The 19398-nt window shown below is 41.1% G+C and overlaps 2 protein-coding genes and 1 long non-coding RNA gene across 3 annotated transcripts in view; 2 read left to right on the top strand and 1 right to left on the bottom strand.

Moving 5' to 3' along the window:
* Positions 1–19398, top strand: part of LOC145457243 (uncharacterized) — a 109300-nt gene that overhangs the window by 27338 nt on the left and 62564 nt on the right. The window lies entirely within an intron of this gene.
* On the bottom strand, positions 2040–11547 carry LOC145457237 (lysozyme g-like). The gene is made up of 8 exons (XM_080335428.1): positions 11481–11547; positions 10286–10426; positions 9751–9909; positions 8383–8502; positions 8008–8121; positions 4643–4728; positions 2847–2913; positions 2040–2377 (listed from the first exon to the last, which is right to left on the bottom strand). Exons 1-8 carry the CDS (start codon positions 11515–11517, stop codon positions 2172–2174), a joined length of 930 nt encoding a protein of 309 aa, XP_080191554.1. The 5' UTR covers positions 11518–11547; the 3' UTR covers positions 2040–2171.
* On the top strand, positions 12140–16450 carry LOC145457236 (uncharacterized). The gene is made up of 2 exons (XM_080335427.1): positions 12140–12364; positions 13947–16450. The coding sequence occupies exons 1-2, from the start codon at positions 12234–12236 to the stop codon at positions 14752–14754; spliced, it is 939 nt and encodes a 312-aa protein (XP_080191553.1). The 5' UTR covers positions 12140–12233; the 3' UTR covers positions 14755–16450.

Here is a 19398-nt window from a genome sequence, read left to right as displayed (position 1 = left end):
AAATATTTCATTACAATATATATATGGCCCATCATAACGTTTGAAACAGATGTTTCGCAATCTAGCATTTACTTACCACATCGTAATCTAGCAGTCCATGCGTGTCCTAGTCTGGAAAAGTGGACTCTGACTTTTTTTGCTTTAGTTTAGACCTGGTTTAGCATACCACCTTTGAAAATTTTTGGACTAAAGACATGAAATACATTTTCCGCTTTTGAAAGTAGTATTTATATTTCTCTTTCGATTCCGGTATCATACTTTGAGTTCTAAATAGTTTGAAGAGCTTCTTGGAGGTGCAGAACTTCAATATACAATTGAATAGTATATTCATATTGAAATAAACCCGAATATTTTCGGCTGACACTCGTCAGGGGTAATCGTCAGCAACTAGTAGAGAATTGGAAAGAACATTGTGACGTCATATTTTGTGATACGATTGTTGATATACAATGTTCTTTCCAATTCTCTACTAGTTGCTGACGACTACCCCTGACGAGTGTCAGCCGGAAATATTCGGGTTTATTTCAATATGAGTATACTATTCAATTCTAATTAGTTTCAATTATTTTGTCTGGAGAATATACATATACATGTTGAAGTATAAAAGCAAGTGTAGTAATGCCTTCTATTTTCGGAAATAAAGTTCCACAATATGGCATTTTTACGATCCACCATATCTTTTATTAACGTTTATTAATCGCGCAAAGTGTTTACACCGTATCCGATGCATCTTCTCCGTTTTGCTCTTCGATTAAACTACGGGCGTTATAATATGGGGGAGGACGCCATACCATGATATGTTCTAAAACGGGCTGTTCGAGTAGACAGAGGACTAGTATCGCTTTTCCATACCAATACCATCATTTTCATCCCATGATGCGGACGAATGCTTATGCTGTTGCCAATTGGATACCTCCCGGTATGAATGAATCAATATGAATCAAGCTCTGCACTTTTCGCATAGCTCAATTTGCAGCTTTTGACAATCCATATTCCATGCCAACTAAGTACGATCGTTTTCACAACTACTTGCTTACTTGAGCAGATTTAAGGTCAGTCAATTCTACTTCTACTTCAAGTAGTTTTAGATTGCTTATGGAAGAATTACTTCTACTCGTGCTTGAGTATGTTTTTTTCGTCGCTACTTCTACTTGAGTAGCTTTCTTGACTACTTTGACCAACTCTGACGGCTTTATGCAGCCACCAAGATATGGGCACGACTAATTCTATAAAAGATCTGATTACTAGCGGAAATCAAGTGTTGCTTGATTTTGTTCGAACTATTTGCCATCAATGACTGTTGCTTCCGAAGATTAACTTCATACACTGGTTAGTGTAAATCCTACTAATATACTGTATAGTCACTATAGTGGTTCATGCAACGTATTGTATTTTAAAAGATGAGGAGAAGGTGTACCGTTGGATATGAAAAAAGTATCATGAAACGCAAATAATCAATTCGCGAAAAATTCAAAATCATTTCGGGATGCAGCTGCAAGACCCCCGTGCTTCCCCCTTTACTACACCACTGAATCTGCAAATTGCTGACTAAAACATCACTACGTAACGCTCTTCTCCTAATTGGCTTTATCGCTATTAAAGTGAGATATATTTTGATATATAACACGAGAAATAGGCGTTGGTATCGTACAATTACACTATTATAACCTATCACTGGACCTGCTTCGCTGTTTGCGGTAACGTTCTCACTTTCTACATCGCGATATACCGCGAACGATTTCGGCTGTGGACCGGATAGCTTGGCATCTCTGTGTAATGAGCAAAATCGCCATATCCCATACGCGCCAGCAAAACCTTTTAGTAATTATGTATTAACGGTTCAATTATGAGTCATTATTTGTGTTACAGGTCGTCGTCTCGTGGCCATATTCAGGAACCAAATGAATTTTCTGCTATCCTGGTGATTCCACTAAACTTATTCGATATCAACTGTCAACTACACCACGTAGTAAATGCGATATACGCTGCCGTTGGTTCATCTCTTCGCATTGTCGGTATCGAGTCAAAACTTAGCCAAATGATAATTAAAATGATGTCTATATTCTTCCACATCTAATTACTAGATTATGACACATCAGCCTAGTAAATTCATTCAGCATTATTTCGAACACTTCTGATATCACTGAGCCCGAAACACCGCCGCAGCCGTCTCAGTATCCATTCGAGCTGTAATACTGTGACCTCGCAGTCACATCGTTTCCATAATCGTTACCGGTAGTGCCGACATCCATGTTGTTATACGAATCGACGTTGCCCACTCCCGCGTTATAAGCACTGATGCCACCCTTCAAGACTTGATTTTGTGACCATGTAGGGTGCTTGCTATCCACGCCGTTGATCATACCGATCAGAATTTCTGGAAGCGAATGAAATTTCTTGAGACTGTGTAAGTGTAAAGTGTAGAATGCAGAGTTACGGGAAGATCCATCAATCACAATCTTCAAATATATATGATTTGATGAACTATCTATTGGCACGCCATTGTGCGTTTGGTTGCAACAAGGCGCTTATTTATCGTATTTGCGTATACGTAAACTACTACAGTAATAAAGAATATATTGATACTGAACAGCAGAATGTACGCTTGAAATTGAATCCATAGGCATTAAGGCATACGCACGCTACATGGGGACTTAATAATATAATACTGTAAATAAATATCCACACGAGACTTGAAATCATTTTGCGGTACTACTGCAATCGACATAACCCGTAGCCTGGAGACAACTATCATTACGATCCTCTTTACAGCAGTGGCTAGTGATATCACACGCCCGTTTTCAGCAACACGTCTCCTGTGATGCCAAAACATTGAAATTCCATACCTGTCCCTTGAAGAATGTGCTCCAACGAATACGGTCCACCTCTGATAGTGTGGTATCTATCATCGACCTAAAACAAAGGAAGCGATGGATGGATTTCAAGATGTTGGATATGCGAGAGCGGAATGTGGACGGCCTATATCAGAATCCGGGACACACAAAAGTATATTCTGTGTTTCAATTACCATTTCCTAAATATTTGTTACCTTTATGTAATGGCAGTGCAAATTGGATCCATCTAGTATCTTATTCATAACGGAATGATATTGAATTGCGCACTGCAAATGATCTTATCCTACAAAACTGCAGAAAACCTAGCTGTTGACGGTAATTCGAGATGACGAAACGAATATTATGGAGAGTTCAATAAAAATTAAGTGACAACGCACAAAACACGTAATGCATATATCTTGAATTGATCGAACCGACTTGATACTTAAAATAGGTATAAGTTAGCATGCCTTAATTATTTGTCCTAGAATCGTGTGATTCCGAGTTCTGAATACCATCACTCATCACTAGGGCAAGTTTTTGCAACTTTTGCAACCTTTTTTACAGCTTCCGACAGCTTCCTAAATACTCGTAAGATATGTAGAATGCTGTTTTAAGCTGTTTGAAGGAATCTTATAGTGCAACTTTTTGCAACTTTTGTCCATTTTTTTCATGCAACTTATTGCAACATTTTGCAACTTTGCTTGGCCCCATACTCATCACCTGCATCAAACCAGCCGCTCCTCGTAAGCGGTCTCTTATAAAGAGCGTATAGAACAGATGTGGACCGTGCCACAAGTCGGCAGGTTCAGGAACAATAATAAGGACTATCGGCTTGGTTTGTAATGACCATAGAAACATGCTGTAGGCCAAGGTGGGTAGGGGGCAGTGTTGGGATGACTCGAGTCAGACTCGAGTAACCTTTTTCGTATGACTTGACTAGACTCGAGTCACTTTGCTAAAATGACTTGACTTGACTCAGCGCATCAGATATGTGGATTGACTCGTGACTTGGAGCAAAATTCACAGTCAATTTCAAGTCATCAAGTAATCGGTGTCGATAAAAATCACTGTATCTTAAATATGTTTGGCTTGTTCGCGAAATGCTGGTGTAACCCGTGAGAGCGACCGATTATTCAATGATCGTGTGTTTTACTGAGCCTCCATTGTTCTCTCATAAATAAATTGACAACAAACGAAGTGAACGAAGCTTACAGCTGACGTTGTCGTAAACTATTGGTAAAGTAATCTAATTGCAAAATATTCATTTCTGTTCTCTGTTCTTACCTTAGCCAAACCTCTTGTTTTTATTTAAGTTGAAGTCGAATATAGTTTATATACTCCCCAACCATTGACGCAGACTCGAATTGTATCATATGAATATGTAAATGGTTAATGTATTGCATCTTATCAATTGGTTTCTCTATTTTGACTGGTAACTATAAACCGAGGCTATGCAATTACTTACGTAGTTTAACAGTTTCAGCGCCTTCTTACGTGGATATTTAGCTCTATATTTTTTCATCGGTTCCGAATCAATGACCACTCATTCTGTATTTCAGACGGCTTGATTGACTTGACTTGATTCGAGTCAAAATGTGCAATGACTCGAAATGACTCATGACTCGAAGGTAGTGACTTGATCCCGACACTGGTAGGGGGTGACTGATTAAAACTACTCCAAGTCGTTTCGGCACCCGCATATCTTTTCAGTATATCGCAATCGTGTGGTGTATTGATTTGATAAAAAATTCAATAAAATGATGATGATGAAACTCAATAGATACTAAACCAACAACAACAATAACCTGCATTAAACCGTATCCATGACCATCTGCACCATATGCACCCCCATACAGAGCTTTACCGGCACGAGTTTCACGGCTGATGATTCCTAAAATATAAGTGATGCGCAATGCTTTCCTGAGAACTGGTCTAATTGTTAAAGCATCAATCAGAAAAATTCGTCACTTATTCACACGGTTTCTGGGTATTCGAATAAGCATTCAGTGACTTTAGCATATAATTGCTCAGAACATTCTTGAAGAGAATGAGAGAGAGAGAGAGTTTATATTTTCATCCAACCAAAATACATGAAAAACAGTCGGCAACGATGGTGGTACAGAAAAAATGCATGTACAGTATTCGGTATCAGATATGAATGATCGATACGACCGTGAAGGTCCACTAGTCTGATCACACCAGCATCAAACAGGTACACTTGACTCTATAAAGTCAGGCTGTAAAAATGTTTGCTTAAAAAGGGGGGAAAAGTAAGCGATGGTAGCAAATGATCAATGAAGCAATGTCTAGGCAAGGTAGGACGGCAGTGTTAATATAACGACAAGAGGTGATTAAGTAGGTCTTTTTTAATCTATTATAAGGCAATTCACGGATATCTTGTGGTAATTCATTCCAAAGGATAGGTCCTGAGTAGTCGATAGATCTCTTAGTTAAGTTGCTATTGGGTGGGGGCAAGTAGATATTTCCCTTTGATGAGGGTCTCGTGTAATAGGAGTGGACATTTTTAGCAGGTCGACGTTTACCGTAGTAAGGCGATAATTTGATACGTAAAGGTACAGATGAGATCAACCGTATCGCACGATTTTGCAGGGTTCAAATTCTGTGCAAAAATGTTTTGCATGCATTTCCCCACACTGCGATTCCATATTGCAGGTGAGAGTGAAAAGGTGAGAAATAAATGGTTCGCCGTAATGATCTAGAGACCAAAGATTGCAGATTATTCCCACACACCGAGCTAGTTTTAATATTGTGTACTCAGCATTCAAAATGCTGCTTCCATGACATTTTGGCATCAATGGTGACACCGAGGTATTTTGCCGAGTCACATATGGAGTTTTTTATGATGTTCACAGTGAAATTTTGATTGGCGGCGACATTATTTAAAATGAGCATCTCGGTCCCATCTGCATTAAGACAGTTTGTTTGCTTGTAGCCATTTCGACACTTTTGGGAGTTCATTATTTACAGATGCATGGAAATCATCGACAGTGCTGGAGGTCATAAAGAGGTGAGTATCATCACCAATAGGGTTGTGCGGAATAGAGATGCATTAACAATGTCATTTATACAAATGTTCTGTTATGTTATTCACCGACGTCGACCTGTTCAATTTGAAATCTATGCTAACCATCTCCGCTTCGAATCGAACCATTATTTTCGAATAATGAGTCACCCCAATACATAGCATGTCGCGATACTCTTTTTTGCGCAAAGCGGCGTTCGATTTTAAAGCAGGGGCGGGCAATCTCTCCAGTCGGCGGGCCGGATATAGGAAAATTAAATACTTGGCGGGCCGGGTTGCTGAATCGATGCATTATTCGCCCATTTATCCACATATACAAGGAATAAATCGTATTTAATGAATGTATTTTGACGACAGCATTGTAACTTCAAAGCCATTTCTCGCCAATACCGCCGAAGACAATGTGGATTTGAGAACAGCATTGTCTTGCAGGCACCACCATGTCTGCTTCTCTCTGATCAATCAACACACGGTGCTATACTTAATTAAAATTTCAAGTCGTTCGATAAGCCCGGTAGCCCAAATGTACCCAATAGAAAAATTTGAAAAAAAAATTTTTTTGCGTTTCTGGGCAAATTCAAAATTTTCAAACTCTACGTAAACCGCGAATATTGGTTGGAATGAATTCAAATTTGGTGTGCGTCGTTTTTTAAGGTAACCTGACGATTTAATCATGTAGCCCGCAAGATTAAGGAAAAAATGTTATTTTTGAACCGCCCTAGTACCCATATATCAATTCATTGGGATATAGTAGGTGACGAGATATAGCGTGGATGTTCAACTGTGTGGCCTATTTTATCTCGATATTGAATTCATGCGGCCCGCAGCCTCTATACGAAATTCGAAAGTGGCCCGCGACCCGTTTCGAGTTGGCGACCCCTGTCATAAGCGGTGTCTTACAAAAGCCTAGAATTGTGCCGTGCTACAAGTCGATGGTTACGGAATCAAAAATAAGAAATATCGGCCTAGTGTAAATGACTATTGTAGTCGACAAACACCATGATTACCACAAATGACATAGGCTTGAGTACATCGCAAATGACGATAATGCAAGCCTTCTCGCTTCGACTAACTTGCGCGTAAGCACCATCCTCGCTCGCTGCGCTTACATGCGTATAATAACATACAGTCAATAAAATTTGACGTATGTAAGCAAGTAGTGGGGAATCTCGGAAGACGGGCCGCGGCCACATTATCATGTAAGACGGAAAACTGTCCGCGGGCCGTATGTTGCCCGCCCCTGATTTAAAGTCACCTCGAAAGTAGAATGTAGGCTACTGGCTACACTATACGGTATCGGCGACTAGCGTTTGCGCACGTAGATATTAGTCTAACAGACTTACTATCACAGACAAATGAATATAAACTTGAAGATAAAAATCCTATTCATTACGTCAGAAACCCGCAACAAACTAACCACCTACAATGCGGTGGGGTTAACTGTCATGACGTTAACTGCTTCTCCTGGGATTGCTTGAAGAAAGCCCTCGTATGAGAGCCGAAAATACGAACGGCAACGCAACTATCCCATAAAATCACATGAGTTTATAACCGAACGCGAAACACCGAAAGTTTTATCGGTGTGGCGTGTCTTAATGAGACATATTAATCCAAAATCAAATGTGAAATTATATTTTACTTCGTCAATGCACTTGCCATGTTGAGTCGATGCCGGGAAACTAAATCGCGATGCGGAGCTACGAAAAAATCAATTGCAGTTTCCGAATCCGTCAAAACAATTGCCTAATACACAAATTCCGAACCGTGTAGGGCAATGGTTCTCAACCTTTTTTTAGACACGCCCCCCTTTTTGAAAATGGAAAATTTCGCGCCCCCCTTATCGTCATATCACAAAATCCAACTAGGATGCTAGCAACCCCAACAGATTGTTTGGTGGTATGGTCGGTTATGAATATCGATAAGAGAATAAAAAAATATGAAATTGGGTCTATATAGAGGGAAACACGCGTGTGTTGGAGGTAAATCGCGCGGAGAGCAAACATTTTTCAGGTGACTGCTTCTTCGCGCCCCCCTTCCGATGTTTCACGCCCCACCAAGGGGGGCGCGCCCCCCAGGTTGAGAACCCCTGGTGTAGGGCGTATTAGTTAAAAGTTTGCAACATGATACCTGCAATAATCGCTGGATCCATAGCTAGCTGGCACCCAGCTTCTTCGATAAGACTCTTGTACTTTGCCATTTCGTTGGAGTCAGTTTCTGCCATTTTGTGAGAGGCGGACACACCTGGTAAATTCCACGTGATATGAGGTGTCTAGTGGATTGTTGTTTCCCTCGCTTTACTGATATTATATAATTTCTGAACGCGAAAAAGCTGTGATGCTACGAATAATGGCTTAATGGTAGAAAGGAAGTAATGCCCGTCCAGATTTTCGTCTTGGACTTTGTCATGTTATTGGTTTTCAGCACTTTACAATGATGGATATTCATGACGCCATTATTACGAATACCAGACAAATCTATCCGTTCCCATATTAGGCTAGTGACCTGCGACAACAAGATTATCTTGACTAGCTGTTGCAGAGGACGCTCCTGTCGTATCGACGTTGTTGATATTTCCATACGCCATCGATTTGCAGCCACCACCGCCAATTATGCCTCCGCCGCCTGTATGTTAAATGTTACAGTAACAATCATTACTTCAGCAATTATTGACATAATATATCGGTGCGGTATCAGTATCAATTTATTAGCAATTTCATCAGTTCAAAACACCACAAGACTACGATACAAAGAAAGGATGTCGTAACGCTTTGGAGTAATTTTAGAAATCAGACATGCACCTGCCGATGTCTAAGTGATACAAAGAGGAGGCATGCACATTGCACACTGAATGAAAATTATGATAAAATTATATAAAAGGACCAGCGACAAAAGGAGATGGCATGTGAAGGTAGGCAAGATCGATATGTCAGGTCGTGGTCCGGTAAACTTAAGGGCAGACTAGTATTATATAGCTTGTATTTCGACTTGAATGCGGACATGCTCGACGACTGTCGTAACAGCCGGCGAGATACTGTTCTACACTCCAGACGCGGCATATTTGATAGAGAGATGATCTTTCACGTCGACTATACGATAAATTTGGACGACGTGGACGCGCGTATGTTACACTTTTGATACCGGGGTAAAGAAGTCATTGAAATTTTCGGGGCTGTGACCGCAATGGAACTTGGCAATTTCTAGTTGCAGCATCTTTTATGTTTAGGACATCAGATCTTTTGAGCAGTGATCTATTGGACGCACAACCTGGCCCCTGGAGGAGCTGATGTTGTAGTTTTTGCAGTATGGCTTCAGTGCGCTAACACTGGCATATAGCTCCCCACCAAATGATGCCATACTGTAACTTCGATTGGAATAAGGTTTTAAAGAGCATCAGACGGACTCAAGAACGGCATGTAGTCTCAAAGGCTGTGCAACAGACCGCAGTTCCGTGCTAATTTTGTTTTAGCGACTGGATGTGACTATTCCAGGACATGTTCGATTCCAGTAAAACCCAGAGGTATTTCGTATTTTCGGCGTTGGAAATGGCTTGACCACTGACCAGACCAGCGATGACAAAGGTTAGGCTGGTTTCGGAATTTACGGCCAATAATTGGGATTTCGCGAGTTGCATTACAACACTCATTTTACCGATGCTATAAAACACACCGCGCGAGACAGACGTATAACATGGAATTCCACTAGTGACAGGATTCGTCATCGCTCATGTCCCTGCATAAATGGACTCAACAAGTATCGATCAATCATTCTAACAACGTATATAGGTTATATTAAATGAGCACCATGTGAGCGTTTACGATATAAAGCCAATAGAACGCATTTCATCCAGTTTTTTCATTTTCTGTCACTCACCGCCGCTTGTGTTGCTTGAGCAGCACTTGCGTTCGGAGGGGCCCCCGCACTTTCCGGACGAGTAGGTTCCGGTACAGTAATTGGTATCGTGCTGGCACACACCGCCTTCTGATTCGCAGTCACCATCGCCCAAGGAGTATGTCTGTTCATTGGCTGCACCTGAATAAATTGGTTGGAGTTTGATCTAAAAATTAGGGCCAAGAACTCGGATTGATTGCGGATAACAGATATCATCCCAGACATGACGATACTTGTGAATGTATTCGGGAAAGATCAGAATTTTGCTAATGATTCAAGTGCCATAGACTGAAGATTTCACTGGAATCGAGTAAATTACCAGGATTTGCAATGTTTTTTTGGCAGACCACGCCATAACAATTGGTGCCGCCGTGGTGAATGTACCACCGGCTATTGCCAACTAGATTTGATATATCAACATTGACAACATATATGCATCCTGAAATTTCGCATTCTGCAGTAGGCTACTTGAAGGTTACAAGACCATTGCAATTCTAACGCAGTAATGATAATTTACATATTGCATTGCATTCAGAGCAGCAGCGCCTGTTTGAGTCCCCGTCGCATAAACCAGTTTCATATCCCGCGGTACACTTGTAATAGCGCCAATCCAGACAAGAACCGCCGTCGCGGGTACAGGAAAGATCGCCAGCGGTAACTGCAAAAACGATTAGAGTATGTATCACCAACACCCATAATATATAATAGTGTGACGTTTATTTCTTTCGTGACGACGACATTCGAATTACGTCTGAACACTATATTCTGGGAAGTGCATGCAATATTCTGGGAAGTGAATGCAATATCCTGGGAAGTGTACATTGTACAACCCATGGTAGACAGTGCTGGTAGAAAATGAATATATTATTCAAATACTATGTTCAAATTAGCCCAGTAATGAACATTGAACAGAGACGTTACACGCCAGGCCAGGCCATCTATATTCTATAGTGCCCTCTAGGGATGGTGTAAACGTGAGGGTCACGGTCGCATTCTGTGTGTGAGCCTCAGAAATTTTGAGGTTGGCGTTCGTAAAAGAACCTTGGTAAGTTCTGCACTGTAAACCTTTTCCATATATTACAATTTTTCACGTCATTATAACACCTTTGGTAGAAATTCTTTACGTTTAAACTGCGGACCACTCTGCATGGTGCTGGCATCGGGAAAATAAATTCAGCATTATACGAGCATCCATTCTGATCTTTTCAGTAATTTTATTTGTTTTGTTAGAAAAGTTTACACAAAATATTCAGCTTTCCGTTTGTGAATATTTAGTGACTCCCTGCTGTGAGTTAGGTCCACAATAATAATCATCAGCAATGATTGACATCAACGAAATTGACATAAACGCTGCATCGTTGTCTAATATAAAAGGTATAGCTGGCTCACGGGATTTACCTTGATTTGACGTTGTATCATAGAAAACCAAATACGCCCGATCGGGATGTTTACTGTGTGTACTGTACAGCTTAATTCTGAGGTAATATCTGCAGTAAGTGTAGAAAAGGATATATTCAATTGCAAGTCCTTTTTTAAGAGGTTCTCATCATCCCTAGTGCCCACTCCTCATACTATACAATGTATGCATGGTAGTTTCAAGACATAAAATGGACCAAAGCAAAATTGCTTCACCAATACAAGCACTGTCATCGGCTTCAAATGAAGATGGCAATAAATGGGTGTCTTACACGAAAATTAGAACAACCCCTTACCTGCCGCCACTAGTCCCAGTACTACCAAAATGCGCATTCTATTGAGTTTCGCCTAAATGGTTAACCTGTTCCGATACCAAGATCAATTATTTCATAATTGAACACCGAACACGTATTTGACATAACCGAGTAACCAGTATAAGTGATAAGAACTACATGCATTCCCGACGGGCTCAATATATAGATTAGATGTAAATCGCTTATGGTAAACTTAGCAGCTAGCAGTAACGAAAGTCGTTGGTCACGCAAATCTACTTCCCAGACAAGGTAACAACGTTAAGAATTGAAAAGTTCGACCCAGGGATATATAGAACTATATATAGAACTATATATCCCTGGTTCGACCACATGGGTCGGAATATTTTCAGAAACACTGCAAAATAAATGGTGTTTACTGGTGCCACATTATATAACTGCTGCTTAACAAATAATGTTATTTTGGTCCCGAAGGAGTCAGGTGTCTCAGGTAACAAACTTTCCCACAAGAATTTCTCACCTGTTTCGAGATAGCAGGAGGCAACGCTTGTTGATGATTAACTCCGAAAACTTCCCATTCCTATTACAAAATAATACGACACGTCATACATCTTCCTGCACACGTCACACAATAAATCACTTGTACAATAGCCTATGCATCCACTGAGTACAAGATTGTAAAAAAAACAGAAGGATTGTGAGCAGTCAGTTACAGTTACTCTGCGTATTTGAATATGTTTATTGCAGCGTCGGGGACTAGTTGAAATATCGCATGGAATGGACTCCGAACCGGATATTGAACACTTTGACACCGTTCCGCAGGTTTCTGTGGTAACTGTAGTGCTGCCATTGTTGCTGATTACCGTCGTCTTGACGGTTGCCATTATAGCACGGACAATCACACAAAGGTTGGTATGAAAACAAAAGTATCAGAAATGGTGCGAACCCCTGAAAGTAGGGATGGTGTGAACGCGGGGTTTACGTTCGCGTTTTGTGTGTGAACCTCAGAAATATAAAGGCTCACGTTCACAAACGAATTTTGGTAGGTTCGGTCCTGTGAATCTTTTTCATGCATTACAATTTTCACTTCATTATACGATCCTGGGTTGAAATTTAGTGCATATCAACTGCGGGCCATTCTATGCACGGCGCTGGCAGCATTGAAAAATCAACACTAAACGAGCAGTCGATCATGCACCTTGACAATCCCAAAAAATTTACTTGCTTTGTTACAAAAGTTTGCTCAAAATATCCAGCTTTCCGATTGTGAATATTTGGTGATTCTCTGCTGTGAGCTTCACTCACAATCACACAGCATCAATTGTGAAATAGCCTACACTAGGCTGCATATAGTAAGCGAATGATGCTTATTCAACCAATCAATTAAATTGTTATCGTTGTTTGATCTAGCAGGCATACGGGGTCAATCTTGACTTCATATGTTTATTGTATCATAAACACTAAATCCGTGCGATTGGGGTGTTGGCTACTGCTGTATAACTTGTTAATGGGGTAATATCGGTATCAAGTATAGATACCCGTTTTACACTCTGCTCAATATCAACATAGCGCTACTCAGACGCCGAATACATTGTCCGGTCTGGTCTTGACCGTTAAGGCGTAATCTTATATTCTCTTGCAAGTTCTCGTCGAAATTGTTGGAAAAATCGACGGAAGATATTGATTTTATGGGATTAATATAACATTTGATTGCCCCAGTTGATACATTTGGCGACGTTTGGAACGTCAATATTAAAGTGCACATTGAAATGTAGGGTTGGAATTAGCAATATGACGTCACGCGTGACGTCATGGATTCACGTTCGCGCTCACACAGAACCTTTCAAAAAGGTTCGCGTTCACAAGAACCTGTACCTTTCAGAGGTTCACACCATTCCAGCCTGAACGGTTCTGGTCCGTGTGAACGCGAACCTTTTTGAAAGTATCTATGTGCTAATTCCCACCCTACAATTTCGTAACGTCATATGTAATGTGGCCTTCACGATACCTACAGCGACAACTGAAGCCACATTATGCCACAACCCACAATGCTTAATAAGTATATGCTGACCTTTTAAACATCACCAAATGTATGATCTGGAATAGACAAATACTATAATAATGCCATAATATCAATATCTTCCGTCGCTTTACCAACACTTACGAAGAGGACTTGCAAGGGAATATAAGCTTACACAATAATGGTCTAGGATAGACCGGACAATGTATCCTATTGTGTGGTCATGGTCAGACTATTGACTATCGACAAAACTATTACACGTCAACCCCTGTTTTACATTTTGCATCAGTTTTTTTTCTATCATGGACGTTCCGGGCCCAGGGCGCATGCATTTTGCAAAGATTGATTTTGGTCTCGTGGTAATGATAAATAAAACTCACATAGAAGTCTACTTCCCATCCCAAATTTTGCGTTTAGAGACAGAATAAGATCATATGACGAATTCGTAATTATCAAATGGACGTTTTCAGGTGCAGAAAAGGCATCTTCACTAGCTATCTCACAGTGAATACTAATTCCAATTCCGTCACGACGGTGAAAGACGCGGGCCGATCAAGACCGCTACCAAACGTATTTATTGCCAAGCACTGCCAACAACATCGATCAGATAACAGAAAACTTTCCGCCGGCGTTGAGGTTAATGACAGATCTCCGCACACCAGGAATACTTCAGTCCTAAATAATCAGTCATCAAACCGCGATGAAGTGGCAAACCATGAGTGCCATTACAATAATATTATCGTCGAATGCGAGGTAGTGGATCAAAGCTCGACAGACGGGGATTTCATTGAAGACTATTGCCAAGCCGTTCTAAAAGAATTGAGAACGACTGAAAAAGTTACTCAACTACGGAATTATCGTCGAAACTCAGAAAATGACAAAATTTCCTTTGCTGATGATAACACGTCACTCATTACTGCTGACAGTTCTGACAGTGACGGGTCTCGCTCCCAATTACTGCCAAGGAAGCCGCGGAAACTTGCAGTAGAGTCAACAAAGAATGATGTAGCTACAAATCTCGCTGACAGCACCACGGGAAGGCCAGCGATTATTAATGACCACATATGCAGCCTGCACCCGGACAAATACGAATTATATTCACAATCATTCGATGAATGTGATAGGCAAAATCTGCCTTCGCATGCGATTGTATCCGGAGTGAATTGTCCAACAAAAGATGAGCATCGTATCCTTCGATCGAAAAACGTGCGGCGTGGAGCTATAAAGAAGAAGAAAGCGCTTACAAGAGAACTTTTTTGCCGAGAACTTCCGATATAGTCCCATTTCCAGTATCCTGCCAATGGAAGTCTAACGGATTATTAATTTGTCGGTAATACCAAACGAGTGCTATTCGTCAAAATGTGATTTTTCGTTAGCGATTTCGGTATACGATCGCTACAAATAACCAGAGGTGGTCAAAGTAGCCAAGAAAGCTACTCAAGTACGTGCAGAAGTACTTCTTCCATAAGCAACCTAAAGCTACTTGAAGTAGAAGTAGAACTGACTGACTTTAAATCTACTCAATTAAGAGGTTGTGAAAATGATCGTATAATTCGTTCGCATGGATTGTCAAAAGCTGCGAATTGAGCTATTCGAACGGTGAAGAGCTGGATTCATATTGATGGATACTAGGAGGTATCCAATTTTTGACAGCATAAGCATTCGTCCGCATCATGCGATGAAAATGACAGCATTGATATGGAAATGCGAAATGCGATACTAATCCTCTGTTTACTCGAACAGCCTGTTGTAGAAAAGATCACGGTATGGTGCCCTCCCCCATATTATAAATCCCGTAGTTTAGTCGAAGTGCTATATGGAGAAGTTATATCGGATACGATGTAAACACTTTGCGCGATTGTTAATAAAAAATATGGTGTATCGTAAAAATGCCATATTGTGTAGCATTACTAGATGGTTAGTTCGGATATCAATAATTTTCACTATCCGGATAACGGATATATCCGTATATTTGGAATTGAGCTAACCGGTTAACCGGATAATAACTGCTAAGTGAGACAATCGATTTCACGAGGTCTGCATGAAAAATGGATCGCAAAATCATTACACAGTGTTATTGTAGATGTAGATCTATACGTACACGAGCGAATACGAGAAAAATCAACGCAAATTTAATGTTCACTGCAACGCCCTCATTATAAAGCACACTGCATCAATTGTGGCATCGTGTAGCCAGGACTGGAGTTTTGTAACAATGAGTCCACATGAATTGAATGCTCTTTCTGCTACCACAAAATGGGCTGACTATAGTAAGCTTGCACGGACGAACATGTTTGCGAAATGCGAACATTCGATGTCATTTAGTTTCGCGATGTCGCTCATTAATCACAATCGCTGATCAGAATACTCTTAGTGGCATATTGTCTCCAAGCCACCAAGAGATAGGGGCCAACGCATGCCAGGCCTGAGACGCGATTGTTACGCCAGCGATGATATCGTTCGTGCCATGCCTATTGCAGATGCGATTCTGCCGGCGGAACTATGGGCTTGTTGGAGACTCGATAAATCAGGCCAGCAACGATAGCCGAGCGCGCGGATATCAATGACCTAATTTGACGATCTTAGTGGGAGATTGCATCGCGTGACATTGTGCACAGACGTATCTCGCTAATTGGCAACACGTTTCTCGCTAATTGGCCGCGCGCAACACTGATACTACTACTTATTGAAGCTTACTAAAAAGTGTAAAACGCAATATCAATGATACTATTTTATCCGGATAACCGGCAGAATTATATCCGGATATCAGATAACAAAAAAACTGCGGTTAACCGGTTAACCGTTATCCGGATAATCCAACCCTAGTTGCTTTTACACTTCAACATGTACAATTTATATACTTCAACTTGCTTTTATACTTCAACATGTATGTTCTCCAGAAAATAGAACTGAAACTAATTAGAACTCAAGTATGATGCTGGGAATTGCAAGAGAAAAATAAATTCTGCTTCTAAATGCGGAAAATGTTTTTCATGTCTTCAGTCCAGAAAGTTTCAGAGATGGTACGATAAAACAGGTTTAAAACTAAAAATAGTCAGACTCCACCTTCTCAGATTAGTACACGCCACGGACTGCTAGATTACGATATGATAAGTGAATGCTATATTACGAAACATCAGTTTCAAACGTTATGCTGGGCCATATATACTGTGATGAAATATTTGATATGGGCGACAATACGGTGCGAACGAAGCCACGCAATCTGCTACCTGTAATATAGTTCAATGTATTTAAAACGTTCCAGTTAAAACCGCACAACCAGTCCTCTCGCCTTCGAGCCCGTTCTGTCGATCGCGTGACAGGAGCGTCGGGAGCACACACATAATAATTACGTTAATCACAATCACACTTCTCCTTGATCTAAAGATCACAAAGGAAACAAACACATAACGCAACGATGTAACTTCAAACGTGAAAATCAGGTGAACAATTCTAAAACAGTGTATACATTAAACGGCAAACTTCCCCTTGGTCTGAAGATCGCACGGGAAGCCTAGTCAACGTGGTAAGTGTGGAAACGAAAAACTAATACGCAGTGTACACATATCGATACATCAAATTGAAAGTTAAATTTCGATATATAAGCCTGTGATCTATATTGACGGGGACGGGAAGTCATTTGGCTTTCCTACCCCCGTGATCTATATTGATCACTGAACCAAATTCAAAGCTTTTTAGTGTAACCCCGCACTGTAGCCTATATAAGACTGTCTGGCCAACGGGCTAATTCTGAATAAAAATGACACGAGTCGTTTGCTATTAGAAGCACACAAAGTGGATCACACAACTAAAACATACTGGCATACAAGAAAAGAAAAACTGCGGTTTAGGTGTGCCTCAAACGATGGCCGAAAGCGATGATAACTGGAATTTGTAGCATACAGAATTCGTACTTGAAGGCTAAAACTAGCAAGGTATATGCAATCATCACAAGGCATAAGCATTACGCGCGAACAAATCAAAATGTAAAAAATCACACTCAAGATCTAGCCTACATAAAAATCAGTCAACCATTGTGGCGGCGCTCGATCCCGATTTGGTCGCGAATGTTCAGAGTTATTTCTCTCAATATCTTGGTCGACATTGTCATCACCAGTTTGATCCAGATTAGCTGAGTTATTCCCATCGGTGATATTCTCTTCCGCACCGACTGGACCATTAGCTTCACCCGAGTTACCGCTGTTTTCCGTATCAATGGCATCATCTCCTCTGCTACAATTCAAGTCGATTTCGCGCGTCGTAACATTTCCTGGTGGGTTAGGTAGATCCCCGACGGCGAGTCTAACGTCAGAAAGATGTCGATTCATCCCGTCAACCTCGACCACCACGTCGGCGACAACCCTGGTAACGACACCTCTATTCCATGGAGTAGTACATCGAGCATTTGGTGGCTTCACGAACACTACATCATCGACTCGGTATGGGTTGGAACTATTTTGTCGGTCCAATCTCTTTCTGCTTGCGCGGATCATTGAAGATGGCAAACCAGATTCATATAGCGAAACACCTTATCCGCAGGAACAATATCCTCCGAATTCGGAGTGTGATTGTACCAATACACCATTCGTTCAACACTACCTCCAGATCTCGCGGCCATTCTTTTGATAGTTTTGTGATTCCGCTCCACAATACCGTTTCCAGAATGCCGGTAGGCGCAGCTGAACACATGTTCCACCCCCCAACTGTTCAAAAACTGGCGCATTTTCTGGCTGGTAAAACAAGGTCCGTTATCACTCAGAATTTCACTCGGCGCACCTCTTTCCGAGAAGACTTGTTCAAGGATCTGGATGATTTTATCGGCCGTTTCATTTCGCACCGCCCGCCATATCGCAAATCGACTATGCCCGCAGTCGATCAAATTCAGGTATGGTCGAGTGTTGACGTAAGTAATGTCAAGTGCCAGGCGCTCCCAGACAACGGGAACGGAAAGCTGCCCGTGTTCCCATCTCACGGGACTCGGACCAATTCTGCGACAGATGTTGCACTCATTGAGTGCTCGTTGAACAACATCACGAGTAACGGCTTCGCCAATGCTTCTTTTGGCCACAAAAAGCGTCTGATTCACACCTAGGTGATGCACGTTATGAAGAGTCCGTACCAGTTCAATCACGTTCTCATTACGCCGGTTTACTCCAAGACACACCTTCTTTAGCCAGCGTTGCGGGAACCTCGTTAGTGCATCTGCGAGATTCTCCGACGATGGTACCCAAAGGATTGTGACCTCCATGCAGTATTCCTGAAAGAGCTGCGCGATAATTCCCAATCTTCTTTTAATAATCATTTCACTTAGCCCACTGACTCTGGGTCGGCGCGAATCTTCCAATATTGACGTGACCCAATGGAACACACTGACCGAGTCGGCAGTGTTGGGATGACTCGAGTCACCTTTTTCGTATGACTTGACTTGACTCGAGTCACTTTGCTAAAATGACTTGACTTGACTTGACTCGGCGTATCAGAAATGTGGATTGACTCGTGACTCGGAGCAAAATTCACGAGTCAATTTCAAGTCATCAAGTAAGAATCACCTTATCTTGCATTTTGTTCGGATTGTTCGCTAAACTTTTGTGTAACCCATGAGAGCGAGCGACCGATCATTAATTACTGAGACCCCAATATTCTCTAACAAACGAAGTGATCGAAGCTACAGCTTACGTTGTCGTAAACTAGAATTAAAGTAATTTAATAGCAAAATATATATTTGTGTTCTTTGTTCTTACCTTAACCGAACGTCTTGTTTGATTGAAATGGTAATCGAATATAGTTTATATACTCCTCAACCATTGGCGCAGACTCGAATTGTATCATATCATATCAATATGTATAAATGGGTACTGTATTGCATCTTCTCAATTCGTTTCTCAATTCTCTATCTTGGCTGGTAACTATAAAATGGGGCAA

Source organism: Botryllus schlosseri, chromosome 15 (genome assembly GCF_051294905.1).
Source record: "Botryllus schlosseri isolate E-star chromosome 15, Bs_hap1, whole genome shotgun sequence".
NCBI lineage: Eukaryota > Metazoa > Chordata > Ascidiacea > Stolidobranchia > Styelidae > Botryllus > Botryllus schlosseri.
The sequence above is the reverse complement of the archived record's forward strand: the minus strand, read 5'-3'. Positions and strand labels throughout refer to the sequence as shown.

Excerpts from the sequence above, each read along its gene's own strand:
- LOC145457237 (XM_080335428.1), bottom strand. The coding sequence starts at position 11,517 with ATGCGCATTTTGGTAGTACTGGGACTAGTGGCGGCAG. Across the intron at positions 4,729-8,007 it reads GGATCCAGCGATTATTGCAG|GAATCATCAGCCGTGAAACT; the intron begins GTATCATGTTGC and ends CTTATATTTTAG. Across the intron at positions 2,378-2,846 it reads GCACATTCTTCAAGGGACAG|AAATTCTGATCGGTATGATC; the intron begins GTATGGAATTTC and ends ATTCGCTTCCAG.
- LOC145457236 (XM_080335427.1), top strand. The coding sequence starts at position 12,234 with ATGGACTCCGAACCGGATATTGAACACTTTGACACCGTTCCGCAGGTT. Across the intron at positions 12,365-13,946 it reads GCACGGACAATCACACAAAG|GTGCAGAAAAGGCATCTTCA; the intron begins GTTGGTATGAAA and ends GGACGTTTTCAG.